The sequence below is a fragment of the Clytia hemisphaerica genome, unplaced genomic scaffold (genome assembly GCF_902728285.1).
Source record: "Clytia hemisphaerica strain Z4C2 unplaced genomic scaffold, Clytia hemisphaerica genome assembly, whole genome shotgun sequence".
In the NCBI taxonomy this organism is placed as follows: Eukaryota; Metazoa; Cnidaria; class Hydrozoa; order Leptothecata; family Clytiidae; genus Clytia; species Clytia hemisphaerica.
In genome coordinates, this window is record NW_027104114.1 from 1,217,601 (window position 1) to 1,234,482 (window position 16,882).

The 16,882-nt window shown below is 37.7% G+C and overlaps 2 protein-coding genes across 2 annotated transcripts; both read right to left on the minus strand.

The window, feature by feature from the left end:
* Nucleotides 1–3,506: 3,506 nt before the first annotated feature.
* On the minus strand, nt 3,507–9,513 carry LOC136813414 (selenoprotein Pa-like). Its single transcript, XM_067069935.1, has 4 exons — nt 9,190–9,513; nt 7,080–7,170; nt 5,716–5,946; nt 3,507–5,292 (listed from the first exon to the last, which is right to left on the minus strand). Exons 1-4 carry the CDS (start codon nt 9,473–9,475, stop codon nt 5,091–5,093), a joined length of 810 nt encoding a protein of 269 aa, XP_066926036.1. The 5' UTR covers nt 9,476–9,513; the 3' UTR covers nt 3,507–5,090.
* Nucleotides 9,514–12,465: 2,952 nt separating this feature from the next.
* Nucleotides 12,466–14,759, minus strand: LOC136813415 (uncharacterized). Its single transcript, XM_067069936.1, has 2 exons — nt 13,210–14,759; nt 12,466–13,033 (listed from the first exon to the last, which is right to left on the minus strand). Exons 1-2 carry the CDS (start codon nt 14,719–14,721, stop codon nt 12,854–12,856), a joined length of 1,692 nt encoding a protein of 563 aa, XP_066926037.1. The 5' UTR covers nt 14,722–14,759; the 3' UTR covers nt 12,466–12,853.
* Nucleotides 14,760–16,882: the final 2,123 nt, after the last annotated feature.

Below are 16,882 nucleotides of genomic sequence, written 5' to 3' on the forward strand. Positions count from 1 at the left end.
AATTAGTGCTTTAAACATCGAATGAGAATTCAATGTACGGCCTACCAAACCTGACTTTTCTAGTTTGATTGTAGAATGTGGGGCCCAATGGGTCTGTGATTTGGGTGTGTGTTACCTTAGCTAATAGATGGGTTATAAAATTATATTATTGCAGTCAAAACATGTCATTACTCGAGTAAGTAAAGTTCACGTGGTTTTAGCCCATGTTACTCGCTTTACGACTTACAGCTGATAACTTTATTAGTGTCAATAAATTCGAATCAATCAGAAATAAATGTCATGTAACAAGCACATAAAATTTTTGAGTAAAAGCGTGATTCGTTTGCAGATTTTAATTTTGCAACCCGTATTCACAAGTCTAAGCCAACGGCTCACGTGGTAGAAAATCGGAAACTTATAATTCGCTAGCGATTTGAGTCTATAATTATTCCATCAGAAAACAACTATAGAAGAAGATGGAATTCATAAAATAGTGCTGTGTCATGCCAGATTTGTAAGATTTAATAATTAACGGTAAAGGCGGTTGTTCTGTAGATATACTTCCGTGAATATCACATAGTATATTATAGTATAACCCTTACCTTTCCCAGGCAAGAAAAAGTAATGTCACTTATTTCCCAATCAGAACGCGCATAGAACGTGCCGTAATGATGGCGACAGATTGTATCTAACGGTTCCTTTGTTTTTGAGGACTTCATTTTTTTTTAATCTAGCGATAGATTTAACTACGCGCGGGCGTTCTGCTTGGTAAATAAGTGGCTTCATCTTCCATCCAGGACTCTCGAGTTTAGCCCTTCGGGCTTGGAAGTCAATGGTTTAGACAATCCTGGTTTTATTCAACTCGCACTCAGCAAATACAATAGTATCATACAGGATCTTGGAATAGGTAAGAAACGTAGTAGGGATTCATTGAAAGAAAATTTTTGTACATGGGGTGTGGAGGATATATATTGAATATATTGTCCTGGAAGTAGTGAAGAAATCTGCAAAATTTGCTTTGTTATGAAGATAAACTTGCTCTGCTTAGGTGAAATTTTAAATGTCCGGGGGTCAACTGATGCTTGTCCGGGGGCTGAGATGTGTTGTCCGGTAGGTTCACAGTTATATTCAAAAAATTGTTATAGCCTCCACACCCATATCAGTTCGGCAAATTAAATAGATCCGCAACGTTGCGGTTTTTCGCAGCTTTTCCCTAGGGTTGCACTGCTATTTTACGCAACGCTTCCAATTGAAGCTTGTGATTTTAAAAATTATAAGCGCCTGCCAATCTAAACACATGCAAAATCAGGCAAAAACTTGTTTTCTTGAACAAAGTAGCGCTATTTTGAACGAAGTAGCATTTCTTCCAAGAATGATTGTGAATAATCGCCAGGTAGGAAATTAAGATGCTAGGGTGAAAAGTTTCCTTTTGGGTTGTTCTTCAAAATGCACATTATTTTGGGACCCCGGTCCAAGCCCTGCGATGCCGATTTTGGTCCAAAGGCCAGAGCTGCGAAATTATGCAGCAGTAAAGATGCAGAATTTCGCAACGTTGCGGAATATCACAACGCTAAAGATGCAGAATTTTGCAGCGTTGCGGATCTGTGCAATTTGCCGAACTGATATTCTAAATCTTTCTGGAAGATACCAATCTTAGAACATAACATATGATAATATAATCTGCCTGAGCTTAACATGGGGATATGTGATCTCCATTTTTAGTTTGAATCGCCGACCATTACAAAACGCCAGGTAGTATAGCACGAATCCGTTAGTGGATGCCAGCAGCCTACTTCCTCCTTTGAATATTGATTTGATTGAGACACACGCGATAAAATTCTCACAACAGTCCGTCTCTAATCTGTGGTACAAAACGCAACTTTGCGGGTTTTAAAGGGTGGATAACCCGGGCTCAAAACATTCGAAAAAGTCGCAAAGTGGACGTTAATTGCGTAAAAAAACGCGGGTGACGTGTAGTATAGGTTAATGCCGTGTTAGACGATAGAGGGTCAGTAAACGCGGGAAAATATATATGCGCAGAGTCAGGGCGTTAGGGCGGTTTAAGGGAAAAAATAGTGGCGGTAGAGTTTGGAACACTGTACACACCTCCGCCACTGTTTACTCCACCCCGAACTAAACTAAACTAAACTAAAACGTTGAAACGACTTTGTGTGCCAGCTGGGTAAGGCTCTTAATTTTTTTGTCTGTATTTTTCTGACGCAGACTGCCATTGTATTACCTCAAGTTGTTTTAGTTTTCTTAAGAAAAGCCAAAATACAGAATAATATAAATTAGAATTGACATTACTGGCAGACTTAAATGCGTTTGGTGAAATTCAGTGGTGATGGAAAAAATGGCACAATATTTTGCAGTATGAGGATTTCTTTTTAGCGGGGACAAAAATTAGAGTATAATTTTCACTGAGGATGATATTTTGGTCAATTTTTCCAGTGAAGAAGGGTCTCACTGGGTCTGTGAGAACGGGGTGTCGGATGATCACATGTGAGTGTCCTGCAACCTCGTTCCCTGCGTATTATCAGCTTTTTGATACTGATGAGCGTTAGATAATACCCTGGCATTGTCTGGTTTTTGAACGCGTGAGCTTACGTAATCTAAAAAGAAAACGTCAGATTTCATTTGTTCCTGGATTTGATAGAAAAGTGGCAGTGGATTCTTAGTCTATATGCGTAAGTGGAACCTTACCCAAAACGAAAAGTTTCCTGATATAAGTTAAATATAAATTCTATGTCTCGGTTTTAGCTGTTAAAACTCTTTCTATCCTTCTGTTCTGTTTCTGCCTCCACTTGGGCTTGGAATAGTTCCAGAAATTAAAGATAAAGCTTTGACAAATGTCAAGAATCTTGAGGATGCAAAGGAAAACATCCTTACCCAGCTGGCACACAACGTCGTTTCAGCGTTTTTCTAATATTCACAACGTCCATATACAGTTAAATGAACGTCGAAATAACGTCGTGTGTCAGCTGGGTAATCTGGTTACAAAGATTAAAGAAGAAGTCGACTCGAAAATAAAAACCTTTGAAGAAGTTATGTCGATCTTTTTAAGGATTCAGTGATAGTAAAGGCGGGAAATAATGGCAGTGCGGCAGTATATGGAGAAAAAATCGGCGGGAGAGTTTCGAAGAAGACTGTGTGTTTTATAATGACTATGGTTTCAGAGAAAAAGTTCCTCCACAATGCAATGATAGCGAGTTTATGTATTTGCACTTTTGAGGACGGTAGAGTGACTGAAGCGATTTGGAAAAACCCGCAGTTCTGACCCGCAAAATCGAGGACGGTAAAAGTGCTGATTTACCGTCGTCCTCAGTTGGTCATGATCTAGTCAAATTAGAACCTTACCGTCTCCGTCGCTGAAAAACACACATACATAAACTCGGTATGTTTACACAATTACAGCATATATACAGTCCTTATAAAAAACCTGGTCTAGAAGCTCATTGTTTTAACTTTTTGTTAGTTTTTTTGCCTAAAGTTTTTTACAGATAAGGTATTTGGTATCTTCATAATCGTCATTAAAAAACTGATACAAATTGTATTTCGACTGAAGTATTGGACCATTCCATTTTACATCCATATACAGTGGGTTGGACAAACATTTCCAGGAGGTAGGGGAGTTTCCTACCGTGAAAAGCACAGGTCAAAATCATATATTGACGCTGTGCCGACGAATCGAGATTCTATTCATCGTGCAATCAACGAAGACAAAAGTAACAATGAAGACCATCCAAGATCTTGGATGAGGTTCAAAGTTGATATTTTTATTCCGTCGTTGAAAACACAACAAAAAAATATCATCAATGCTCTTTAAAAAGAGTCAGTGATAGAGAATTATAACATAAAGTCTGTCTATTATTTCGATTCAATTAAAAGTGACATTTCCATAATTAATAGTTTAGTAATTACTGTTTGACATTTGGGGATCATGTAAAAGATTTCTTTCGAAAGAAACTCACTTCGATTACACTTGGAGGTTTCTGGGGAATTCGTAAATAGTAAACTGCATACTGATACAGTCTGCTAGACATTAATAAGGTAATATTTGCTCTTCATCTTTAATTCTTTCTACAGTGATTAGATTGACACGATGCGCGATAAAATTTCTATCATTGGTCTTCAGAGGTTTATATATTCTTTGAAAACTTAACCTCTGATACTCAGGGTAGGAGTTTCCAGGATGTCTAACCAAAGTCATTTTTTCCAGGGGGAAATGAAAAGTATTTAGAGGTATTTCAAGGGACCTAATTTAATTTTTTTTAACTAACCCAGGGGGTTAAGTTATTCTAGAATTTCCAGGGGATAAAAGACTGATTTTGGTCCACCCTCTCCAATGGTCTTTTACAATTTTGCCATCTTTCTAAAGACACCTCCTTCTCACAGACCCACTGGGCTCCCAGTCTCTCACTGGAAAAATTGGCCAAAATATCGCCCCCGGTGGAAAATTGTCCTCGGAAAATTGTCCTCCAATTTTTCTCCTCACTTAAAATAATCAAATAAACCAATCCTCATTGCAAAATTTTCATTATTTTTCCCACCCCCACTGAATTTTCTGACTTGAAAACAAGAGAATTCGCAGTCCTAAAAAATATGAGAATGTCAATCCCCATTAAGTTTCAGTTCGTTTTGTTATCCCCACTGGTTAAAAAGACCCTACCGGGTCTGTGAGCAGGGGGTGTTCAAAGGGGTATGCACATATTTTGAGAAATGTTTTGACTTGAAAAGATTTGACCACTCCACTGTATTGATATTAAATGGATAGGCCACTATGGATAAATGGGGGGGGGGGGTACTGGGTTTGTGGAGGTGACAGCTTTGTCCGAGCCAAAAATCGAAAATCAATCGGCCCTTAGAAATTGGCCTTTTTGGGACCCTTCCTTAGAGAGACTTTTCCCAAAATGAGCGAGAGTGGGAAAAATCGACGTTTTTGAGACCCTTAGAGAGACTTTTCTTAAAATTTTTGTAGATTTTCACTCAATTTTGTTCAAATTTTTGAAAATCACGACTTTTTGAGAGAGGAATTTTTTTTTTTCATTTTGCCTCAGGGGGAGGGTCCTGGGATAAGCCCATTTGTCCTCTAATGATAAAGCAATATATAATTATTCAAAAGGTCTATTTGTAAAAGGTCCATCAAATCTTTCAACCGTTGTAGCTTGTTTTGTAGGTTTCATTGGTAACTTGGTTCGAATAGCAGATGTTGTACCATTTGTCAATGTCTTTGAAGTTGGCTCTATATACGGTAAACATTTACCACAAAATCTTGGTTGCTCGTAATGGTAATATGTATTACGAATTGCAGATCTAAAATTAGAAGAAGAGCTTATTTGAACACGCTCATTTCAATGCTTATGTGCATTGCAAAAGTTTCTTGCCAAAATTCATCAAATTTCGTCCAAATTTTTCTGAATTTTTCTCATACGCATCCGTATCACAGACCCGGCGATGTGGAAAAAGTTTCACTGGGGCTGTGAGACAGGAGTGTTTTAATTGACCTAAATTAGACTTGATTCTAGCCTAGAAATCTAAGCTAGTTTGATTCAGTCACTTGGATGGTTAAGTTGTGACTGAATAACAGTATTCCAAGGCAAACTTAAATTCCGTAAATATAAAAAATCTTTAAAGCGCCTAAAACGCTATATTGCCATAAGGGCGTGTGTCCTAGCCTTGTGAATACGGACTTAGTTAACTAGGCTAGCTTGATTCAGGGGATGTGATACAACATACCTTATCAGATCGAATCTAGTATAACTATACGGTCTTCCAATGGAGTATTGCTGACGTCCACAAGCATCATAAATGACCATATGTTCAGAACGGGCGTAGATTTTCTTCAAGATATTCTGGGATTTCGGTTCTTGGTAGAAACGAATGTGTTTGTATCTTTGGACGTAGTACTCAGGGAGTTTGTATCCACGTTCCACTAAAACAATTGATGTAAATTTCCAGCCAACCTTTCTAGAGAAAAAAGCTTAATGGACTTTATACAAACGAGATAATGTCCGGGGGGCATTCATATTCTCACAGCATGTGCCGCCCTTAAGAGTAGGTTTTTTGAGACCCTGGAAATGAGCTATAAGGGTCTTCTTTTAGCTGGATACACTGTAATGGTGCACACCTATTTTGATTTGTTTTATGTACATTGTGTCGACATCTCAGGCTCATTTTTGGCTGGTATCATAAAAATAAGATATGCAACCAAAAAACACTACAAGGGCGAGAAACGTTTTGTAAAATGCACTGTAAGGGTAAATTTTCCCTACTCAAGAGCTGCACTGTAAGGATCCGATTTCGAAAGCAAATTTTTTGGTGGTTGATGCCGTCGTTTAGAAATCGGGTGGAAAATTTCATTGGGGCTTAGATTTTGCGTGTTTAGATTATAGTTAGCTTGTATGTGTTGCAGCAAACCACAAAAACAACATCTGCTGTTAAAACTCAGTAGCGTAGCCAAGGGGGGGGGGGCGCAAAATATATGAAGGAGAGCAGTTTTTATGACACAGTAATTATCTTTTATATTATGAATAGATAATTACAGTGTTATAAAAATCTGCTCTCCTACACAAATTTTACCCCCTCCTATTGGCTACGCTACTGGTGACAATACATCTGTCAACCCTAAAAGCGCGTAAAGAGACTGTGCTCGAGTTTGCCAGGAAGGAATGACGTCAAAATGACTGAAGTTGTTAAATTGACATTCTAACACCCCTGTCTCACAGCCCCGGTGGAACCTTTTCTTCAATGGGGATAAAAACTCCTATTGAAATCCCAATGGGGATAGAAATTCTATTGTTTCAAGGTTAAAAAATCCAGTAAGGATGATTTTGGAGTGTAGTTTTTAGGTATTGAATTTCGAATGGGGATAAAATCAAAGTCAATTTCCCAGTGGGGCTGAAATTCAAGGGTATCCCACCGGGGGTGAAAGATTTGCCAAATTTTTCAGTGGGGCTTCAGTCCCAGTAGGTCTGTGACACAGGGGTGTATTTGGAGATCCATAGAATTCATAGGTATAAAGTTTTTTGGTTCTTGAAATGTCATTTTAAACGAGATTCTTAGGATGCCCAGTCCCTGAAATAAATTTCCAAAAGACTTACTGGTAATATAGAGTGTTATCATTGAGGAAGTCCAATTGATGAATTCCGTATCGTGTACCAGGCCGAAAGACCAGCAACAAAACCATATTGCCTAGAAGAGAAGAAATAATTGATCAACTATAAACCTTTTCAACCGTAGTTGCGTGGCCAGGCGCGTGCCACTTTATTATTTAATTTACCACCCTAAACTCGATCCAATCCTTTTTTTACACTTTCTTCTACTGCTACGTCTACTTTTTTACTATTGTCCCTAGGTGCGAAAAAATACTAGGACGGTTTTAGAGGATGGTAAAGCGGACAAAACATTCCCGCGTGGCACTTGGCGGCTACGGTCGAAAAGGTGTATTAACAAATAACAATTAACTATCGATCCCAGACGTCGTCAAAGAGGATTTTTCACTATACAGAATTCGATCTTCATTGGGAATCGGATTTTCATCGAATTGGGGAGCTTATCGAATAATACTCTGTACCAGAGTGTATCTCACGTTTATCGCTTCGTAGAACACTCTGTGCGCATTGTCTGTTTGATAAAAAATTCCCGTACGGAGAACTCTGCGATGAAGTATGATAGCAACACTTCTCTTATCGCCTCACCCCTCTCACCAACACTCAATCACAGCGGTCGGGTTGAAAAATCTCAAATGAGAAAAGACAATAACAACAAACCCTCTACGGCAATAAATTTTGAAATTAGCTGTAGATACTGGGTACAGACAAATCGAATAGGGGAGCGTGTCAAATAGAAGAACATCGAATTAGAGTGCATCAACTGTATTTTATTAGCGCTATTGAAGACATCACTTTTTATAATATATTTAGATAGCCATTCCAGCCGTCGCAAAAGATGACGACTTTATCCTCCAATGCAAAGTTGCCTTACTTTCGCGAAAAATAAGAAATATAAACTGTATGACTACGACGTCATTTTCCATGATTTCATAGACTGGAAATCCAGTCGTTTATAACGTTTTTGTTGAAAGCGGGAAATTTTTATGTCGGGATATGGTTAAAATAAACGACTGGGCTAAGGTGGTTTCCGTAGCTTACGGGAGTTCCAGCAGGGCCCGCAGATTTCTGCGGGGTGAGAAAACAATCATATACAACAAAATATATAAACAAATAAAAATTTCAGCCAATGAGAATTTCTAAGTGAAAGAAAAAAAAAAAAACCAAAACAAACCAACAAGACCCCCTGAAAATGTTATCCAAAAACATGAAAAAAGAGAATTTTTATGAAAAGTTTGTTGTGCACAAAATATTCTAGACGAACATATTGATGCTCCTGCCAAGTTTTCTACTTCCTATTTTTTACTGAGTTAAGTCGTCTAAATGCACTAGACTATGTTATAGTCTAAGACGAATCACTATCTAAGAAAAAAGCCCAAAGCCGAAGAAAATTCGCAAACGGATTTTTTTACCGAAAAGAGTTTACAGTCGGTAGAGTTGCCAGTCTTTGAAACTCTCCCGCCGATTTTTTCCCGTATACCGCCATAACGCCATACCGCCATATTTTCCCGCCTTAACTATCATTGTAACGGACGATAACATCGTCTACCAATGTACCTTTTCGACCGTAGCCACCAATTGCCGCGCGGGTATTTTTTTCGTCCGTTTTACCACCATAAACTCGATCCAATCTTTTTACACCTTTTCTATTGTCTATAGGTACAAAAAAGACAGGGACGACTTTAGGGTGGTAAAACGGACGGGAAAAGGCCCGTGCGGCAATACACGGGTTTCGAATTAAATTTTTGCTTAGCTTTAGCTTTGATCCCATGTAAATTTGCACGAAAAATATCAAGTAAACAGAACGAAAATTGGCCGTGTATCAAGCAATTTTAGTTCATTTTTCCATTTTGACAGACTTTATGGGTCATTATAAAAACAAAAAACATTAAAATAAAAAGTCAGTCGTTTAATCATATTTCTTTTATTGAATTTAAAGTAGAAAAACATCTTTTGAATGAACACCTGGCTTTCAAAAGAGAAGAAAGGAAATCTGTCAACCTTTTATAAGGCATTTCCCCTTATCGCTCCTTGTATTGGTGGCTACGGTCGAAAAGGTGCATTATTTTGTCTTAGCCCTGAAAAAGATTCAATGAAGTACCTCTCTTTGCTTCTTCTATGACCGGATTGACGTCATCAATTTTCCAGGGTGAATGGGCGCAACGCCCCTTCTTTTTAGGCCATTTCTTACGCCCTCGTCTTACTTGCTCCAATTTTCGTTTGTATTTGTGGTAGTTATAGTATCGATCTACTTGTTTTTGATACCAACTCTTTTTAGTTGTCTTGTATACTATAATCACTTTTTTGGTTGTCCCCTCTACCGAACCAAGTTGACTGTAACACAAAATGATGAAAAAGCCGAGACAGAGGTGTAACGGCAAATTCATGCTTGTCAGATTTTCTGAAAAAAAATATCAGAAGTTAGAAGGCATTTTGAAAAGGGTCAAAGGTTCAAGACTAAAGCGTATTCAAATTGAAAGAGCATTTACTTGAACTTTTGTCGAAAATTCCCAAGCTTCAAATCTTTATTACAATCTTGAAAGTGGAGTACTGTTTAACTCGATATTTTCAATGCTGGCCCGTTACAAACTCTAATTTACTATGTAGCTAAAAACATTAAAAGAAATTTATTTGCCTTGATAAAACAAAACTACTACATTTTACCAATGAAAATCTAGCATAAAATATCTCAAAATACTACAGTTAAATGTCACTGTCAGACATACAAAGATACACACAGAAATCTTTTTGTGTTTTCTATGAAAATGTATGCGTACGGTTGGAAAAACTTTTTTTGACACTATAATATCATATAGTCACCCCTATAATGATGATCCCGCTATTTACTTAAAGCTATAACGGTCGTGCGGTAAAACCAAGCGATGAAGGGTGCGTACTTTCAAATTTATAGAGCGATCAGTAGCGATCCATACTCTAAATAACTCCATCTTTGAGACTTTTTATATCCAGCTTTTTTATCCAGAGTTATATTTTTTCAGATTCTTTGGTGTCTAGGTTATGGGTTATAAAGTGGTCTTGAAATTTTCTTTCTTTATAACTGTTACAACTAACTTTTAATACTACAATCCCTGCAAATAAATTTGGCAGTAGAATTGATTTTAAATATTTTCATTCATTTCGATCCTCCCCCAATTTCTGTTTACATTTCCGTTGCCCTGCCAAATTTAAACGCAGGTAGGGGGCTTTTAAGGGTGATGCCAATTAGCATATTTTATACGATTCGTGCATCTGCTATTTTCTATTCAATTTACAGAGGAGAGATGCACAAAATTGTGCAGATTTCCTGTCAAGAAAGACGTTGAAAAAATTGATTTTTGTCATCTTTCAATTGAGTTTTTTTCCATTGTTGCTATCTTTGTAAAAGCTATATATACTTCAATTCGCAAAAGAATGCTCAACTTTAAAAAAGTTGCCAATGAAACAGGGTAAGCTGAACGCATCAAATGTCCCCCTTCACCAATTATTCAATCTTGATGTGAAGTCTGAAATGTGTAGGTTCCTCCCTCCAATTCAACATTGAAATAGGTTATCGGACAGCAGATTTGTCCAAAATTATAGAAAAAATGTACTAAAATCCTATGAGATTGGGCAATATATAATTGAGATGAATTTAACCTTTGTTCTTCTGTTAGGATGTCATCCTAGAGTAGAAACTTTTAGATGGACAATGAAGCTACTTAATTTCCCATCCAGAACGCCCGCACGTAGTTTTTACACAAACGCCGGATTCAAAGTAAAAATTATCCGCTAGATTCCAAAAAATGCAGTCCTCAAAAACAAAGGAATCGGTATGATTGTGGCGCGTTCTAGACGCGTCTGGATGGGAAATAAGTGGCTCCACTTTTTCTTGCCTAAGAAAGGTTAGAGCCCGGGGGGGGTACTAGGGTTGCGAGCTGACGGGGGGGGGGGGGTGCCGCCCGACTTTCGAACTTTTGACCCTTACCGGGACAAAAATGGAGAAAACAAAGGAAATTTTTGGGAATTTAACGACCCTTAGCTGGACAAATTCGACTAATTTTGACCAAATTTCGATCTTTTAGGGGGTAAAAAGTTGAAAACTTCTTATTTTTCTGACCCTTAGTAGGACTGAAATTATTTTCTAATTTTTTTTTAAGTCCAAAAAAGGTACCCTTAAGAGCGGCACACACCGTACCCTCCATTGCCTAAGTACCCCCCCCCCTGGGGTTAGAGATTCTACTCTTAGCCCTTCGGGCTTTAAACTCAATGATGTCATTGCATATGAAACAATATTCAGTAATTGTAGATGTCAGTTTATACGCAAGAGAGAGAGAGAAAAACAAACATACTCTAGGCGAAATAAGAGATTTCCAATCCTGGAAATATCTTGAAAATATGATATTTCCATATACATTTGTAAATATGGAAATATAACTTTTCTATATTTCCAAAATTTGGAAACATTTGGAAAATATGATGTTTCAATCCTGGAAATATCATGAAATAAATGCGATATATTCATATGCGATGACATCATTGAGTTTGAAGCTCGAAGGGCTAGAGTAGAATCTCAAACTTTTACCAAAGACTAAACCAAATCATTGAACAATTATATGACACTAAAACATCTTATGTGAAGTATGAAATTCATTTTCTCGCTTTTTCAGGTTTCCAGATGCGGTGGCAAGAAAAGTTGACAATAAATGCTCGACCTACCTTTTAGTCCATGAGCTGAGGGCCTAATTTTGAGATTTTGGGCTCAACGAGGTTACCAGACATATTATATACCAAAAGATCCCAAATTTTATGTAGAGTGGAAATTTCCATGTTAGCAAGGTCAAAAAGTATGGAATCGAAAGATTTCGGGTTTAGACTGAGGGGTGGTATGTTGTTAACACCTCAAAAATTGGGAATTTATTCTCTACCCTAGTTTTACATTTTTGTTAATATTTCAGAAAGTAAGAAAGATATAGACCTGAAATTTTTTGTAGATACTCATACTATCCTAAAGAATCCCAGAATGCAATATCAATGATATGTCATTTACTAAATCGGTCCTATGACGTCATAAAGGCGTGCCAAAACGATTAAAATCAAAATTTTCATGAAATCTAAGAAAAAAATCAACATCTTTAAGGTTTTTAGAGTTAAAACAGTATAAAAGCAATAAAAAAGCATTTTTTCATACAAGTATAGGTCTTAGCCATTCAAAATAACTTTCTTTGATTATTGATGGGGCGCCAAATCTTCAAAAATTCGATTTTCCTGTTTCGAGCCAAAAATGACCAATTTTACACCTCATGGAGAAAAATGGGCTATGGGTTAAAACGAATGTATAATTCATGGATACTATGAATATACAGTAAATTGAAAAAGAAATAACCAAAGTGACCTTTCTTTAAATGCTGTATGGCGCGCCAAATCAACGAAAATCAAATTTTAGCCCTATGTCAAAAGGTAGAGACTATTGACATAAAAAACCTAAATAGAGTGACAAAATATTATTGTAAAAATTAAAGGGAAGGCTTCAAAGGACCCTTTAAATGCAAATTTAAAGAAGAGCAAAGAGTCAATCATATTATCAAATATCAATAAATGGATAATTTTTCATCAAAATGAAATTTCAGTTGATACCAAAATAATAAATTTATGGTCAGACTAACCCCAGTAGATGATCTCTCTGATCTCGACTCGAGATACTTATTCGCATTGTCATTCTCAATACACTACATTAGAGAATCAAATTATTGTTCTAAATTGCTGAATAGTTGTCATATATTCAAAAATCAATTTTCCTCAAGATCACTTTCTTCGTCACTTTCGAAGTCTTCGCTTTCCTGGTCGTCTTCGTCTCGATTTCCACAATCACCACATCCACACGCATCACTGCATTCCATCTTGTTCATCACACACGGACAAGTCGCTCCACATGACTTTTTGCAATCGCACGTAACAAGTGAGAGTACCTAAAAATTAAATTAAATTTTTAGATGAGTAGTCTACGAGTTTCTCTAAGACTTGAGCGCGGCTTTTCAGTTTTCTAAACCCTAAATAGTTTTCTATCATTTTGAGGCTAACATTTTCAAAGGAAGTCTTTTAGATTAGATCTAGACACGATAAGGTATGATCATCTTATATTCACCTCGTCCAATGCAGGATTGCAAGTCATCCACTTGACAAACAAACCACCATCGTCGATTCCCCAACCATGTTCCGAAGGATCACATCTTTCAACTAATGGATTGAGACACATCCTCCAAATCTTCGCTTGATAGTTGGCCCTTTTGATGTGCTGGCTTAATACGTTTAGACATGGTGGAAGTCCTTCGCACGAAACCTTTCCACTTTTTCGACAATATATATCGTAGCGTAGATCGTTTACTGAAATTCCAAGTTTCAAGGCATCTTTCTTTCCATACATATGGCAGACAAAACTTTCCAAAACTGATTGGGTTTCTTCACTTATGTTCCAGCTCATCCCAAGCTCTCCAAATGCTTCAACGTACTCCTTCTTCTGTATCAAAATTTTCAAAGGTTTGATTTTTCCTCGTCCGGCGAAAGCGCTGATCGAATCACATCCTGTGAAGCAATGAAAACCAGGCAAAGCTTTGAGGAACATTTCTTGAGTGTAATCTGGTTTGTTGATCTGTGAGTAGTAGTTTTTACATGCCAGGTTCAGATCAATAAGCCTTCTGTTATCACCAGTTCCAGTTAGCATGAACAAATTGCAGCGAAGTGCATTGAGATTCGAAGCTGCAATGATGAATACATCTGTATCAGGAGTTGCAATGATTACTTTTTCATGATTTGAAGCTGCGTCTTTTGTGTGAAGAATCATTCTTGTATCAGCTTCCTCCTGGTTTGATCGCAAACGATCGCAAATTTCCATGTGTTGTTTGGTTAGTTTCCAGGTTTCAGTGGAGTCATTTACATAGAGAATCTTGTCACCCAACAGATGCCTTTTACTTTTCCAATCGTTCAGGAAGTATGTGATTAGCTTATTCTTGAATTCTCCTGATGAAAGAAGTTGACCCCATTGTTTGATCGGTGCTGACGAGACTATTTGTTTGACTGTCATCTCACCAGTTGATCTCCTTTGGCGTTCAACATCTTTGATTGAAGTTTCGAAGTAAACATCAAAAACGACGTCGATTCTAGATGCCGATGGCGTAGCGCTGACGATTGACTTCAAGAGCTTTGTGGAGAACTGGTCGAAAGTCAACCCACCAGACTTGAGCTGCCGAACATATGCCATTCCATCAACGACAAATGCGTGATCTCCTTGTAGCATTTCAACTGGAGTGGTTTCCCCCTCGACCGCGTGTAATAGTCGTGACTTGGCTGTTTTCTTCAAGGTACCATCCGGTTCTGACAATGACAGAGGTAGCTCAATCAGGGGAAATGAGAGGAGTTGTTTTAGATCGATGACTCTAGATTGAGCGATGATAGCAATTTTTGCAAACAACTCTTTCGTACTTTCAATAGCCACTAATCTTGCCTTGTGCTTTGCTGCTTTTGACATCGCAATATTGGAAAAAGTGGGTAATTTTTGTTTCTTCATGCGATCAAAGATTGATAAAGTATGGCCTTCTTCCAGACGCTCCTTGTTGAAGGTAATCATGAGCTCTTTACCTATCTCTTTAACTGAAAGCATTTTGTCTGCTGTGGCTTCATCCTATACAATTCCTCTTGAAATCGACAGCAATGGCATCTCAGCAAATGGATGGACGAAAGTTTCCTCCAGGATCGAAATGATTGATTGTACGGCTGCTTCATCCTTTTTGATCCGTGCTGGAGATAGATCTTTGTGCTTGTGCTTTTGACTTGTGAAATTTAAATGCTGATGAAACACTTCGCGAAGGGATGCCCTGTATGTAGCGTTAAGTTCCCATCTATGGACTGCTCCTATGTTTGTCGAGAAGCCAGTTGTGCCACCTGGTGTCTTGGTGTCTTTATTCAACGTCATCTCGATCACTTTGTCGGTCTCTACTCTGCTGAAAACACCGTCACTTATTTGGGCTGTGAAATTCCCAAGAATGAACTGCTCGTAAATTTCAGGAAAGTCGTGTTCCAAAGCCAACATGTCACCAAGCATCACAGACAAGTACCTTGCGTAGTTGATGTTATCGTAGGCAAAGGCATATGGGATTATTTCACGAATACATTCAAGCAGAAGATCCCACAAACCAGCTCTGCAAGCATATATTACGTTCAATAGAAGCTCGACCATTTCGATGTAGCTGATCCAAAATTTCGGCAAATTAAAATCTGACGATTTGATTTCATCTGTCAGGTCGATGTAATTGTTGAAATACTGCTCGATTGTTTCATCAGCGTCCAAGATATTGTAAACATTTTCGTCGATCTTCTCCAATGAAAGTTGGCTGCACACTTCATCAACTCGACCACATTTTCCAGTTTCCACAAGTTTCTCGAGCAAAAGACGTTGAAGGGCTTCATAGAAGAGCTTGTACATCCGCACACCCCGATTGTAGCCCTTTCCTCGTAATGCTGAATCGACGGAGCCTTCAGCAATGACGGTGCTTTGGATGAGGGCGTCTTTCAGTCCGCCATCAGCAAAACGCTTTGAAAGGATATGCATGTACGTCATGATCATATGAAACATTCCCATCATCAGGACACAGTTGTGAAACTTCTCCGGTTCTTTCCACTTTATCTCACAGGCCTTGCAATAAATTGCTTGGTCGAAAACGCAAACGATTGACTTCAGCTTCAAGGAATCGATTATTTCCAGTGCTCGGGAGAGTACCTAAATAGTACGAGATTTTAATTATCTTAGGGTAAAATGATTATTAGAGGAGCCATAACTATATGAGCCGATAACATTTCCGGTGATATAGGATATTTGCAGGTATTTCGCTTGGACTATCTGATTTTGTTTCCATAAGGGGGTGTTTTCTTAGAGTGGCTGCCTCCTTTAGTTTTAACCACGTGTCCAGCTTGGTCAAAGTCACAAGCTCTTCACAAGAATCGTTGCAATGGATGACGCAATTTTGTTGCTGTGAAGAGGAAAAGTTGCAAAATATTATCAAATGCATACGGAAGGCTGGTTAAAATTGCATCACATATCATTATTTCTATGATTACAAAGAATATGAAAAAGAAGTTTCCTATTCCCCATCGCATTTTAGTAAATCTATACGAATCAGATGTAATATACTAGGAAAATTGAACTGCCCTATATCTCACATGCCGTTTTGATTTTATCAGACAAGCAATAAAATACTGTATGGTACGAAGGCTAAACTCACCACATTAGAAGAATTTCGGTCATTTTCCTTGTGTTTTCTTGATTTAGAACTACTTGCAATTGATTGAGAAGGAACAAAGTCAGGGTCATCATCTTTCTCACTCTTCTTTCTTTTCTTTTTATATTTAACCATTGTTTTATCTCTGTACTACTTTTTCTCTTAAATAAAAAAACAGCTAAATTTCATTACACCATTACAAAATACGAAAATAATTTTTAAAAATGTCTTGAATCTCAAAAACTTCGCTAATCCATATCTAATACTATCATAACCTTGTCCAAAGCGGCACATATGAAGAATAAATTTTTCCAGTTTCTGAATGAAAAAATATAACACGAGTTTAAATAGTGATAATTGCTTGAATTATGACAAATACTGTTACATTCGGAGACCTTTGTAATAACAATTACGTCAAACAGCTATGAAAGCAATTATTAAGATATCAAAAGAAAACCGATAAACAATGATTGATCAGATTGAGCTTTGACCAGGAAAATTGAATTTTCGTTGATTTGGCGCACCATACAGCATTTAAAAAAGGTC

Excerpts from the sequence above, each read along its gene's own strand:
- LOC136813414 (XM_067069935.1), bottom strand. The coding sequence starts at position 9,475 with ATGAATTTGCCGTTACACCTCTGTCTCGGCTTTTTCATCATTTTGTGT. Across the intron at positions 7,171-9,189 it reads CATAGAAGAAGCAAAGAGAG|GCAATATGGTTTTGTTGCTG; the intron begins GTACTTCATTGA and ends CTTCTCTTCTAG. Across the intron at positions 5,293-5,715 it reads ACTAGATTCGATCTGATAAG|ATCTGCAATTCGTAATACAT; the intron begins GTATGTTGTATC and ends TTCTAATTTTAG.
- LOC136813415 (XM_067069936.1), bottom strand. The coding sequence starts at position 14,721 with ATGCTTTCAGTTAAAGAGATAGGTAAAGAGCTCATGATTACCTTCAAC. Across the intron at positions 13,034-13,209 it reads GCAATCCTGCATTGGACGAG|GTACTCTCACTTGTTACGTG; the intron begins GTGAATATAAGA and ends TTTAATTTTTAG.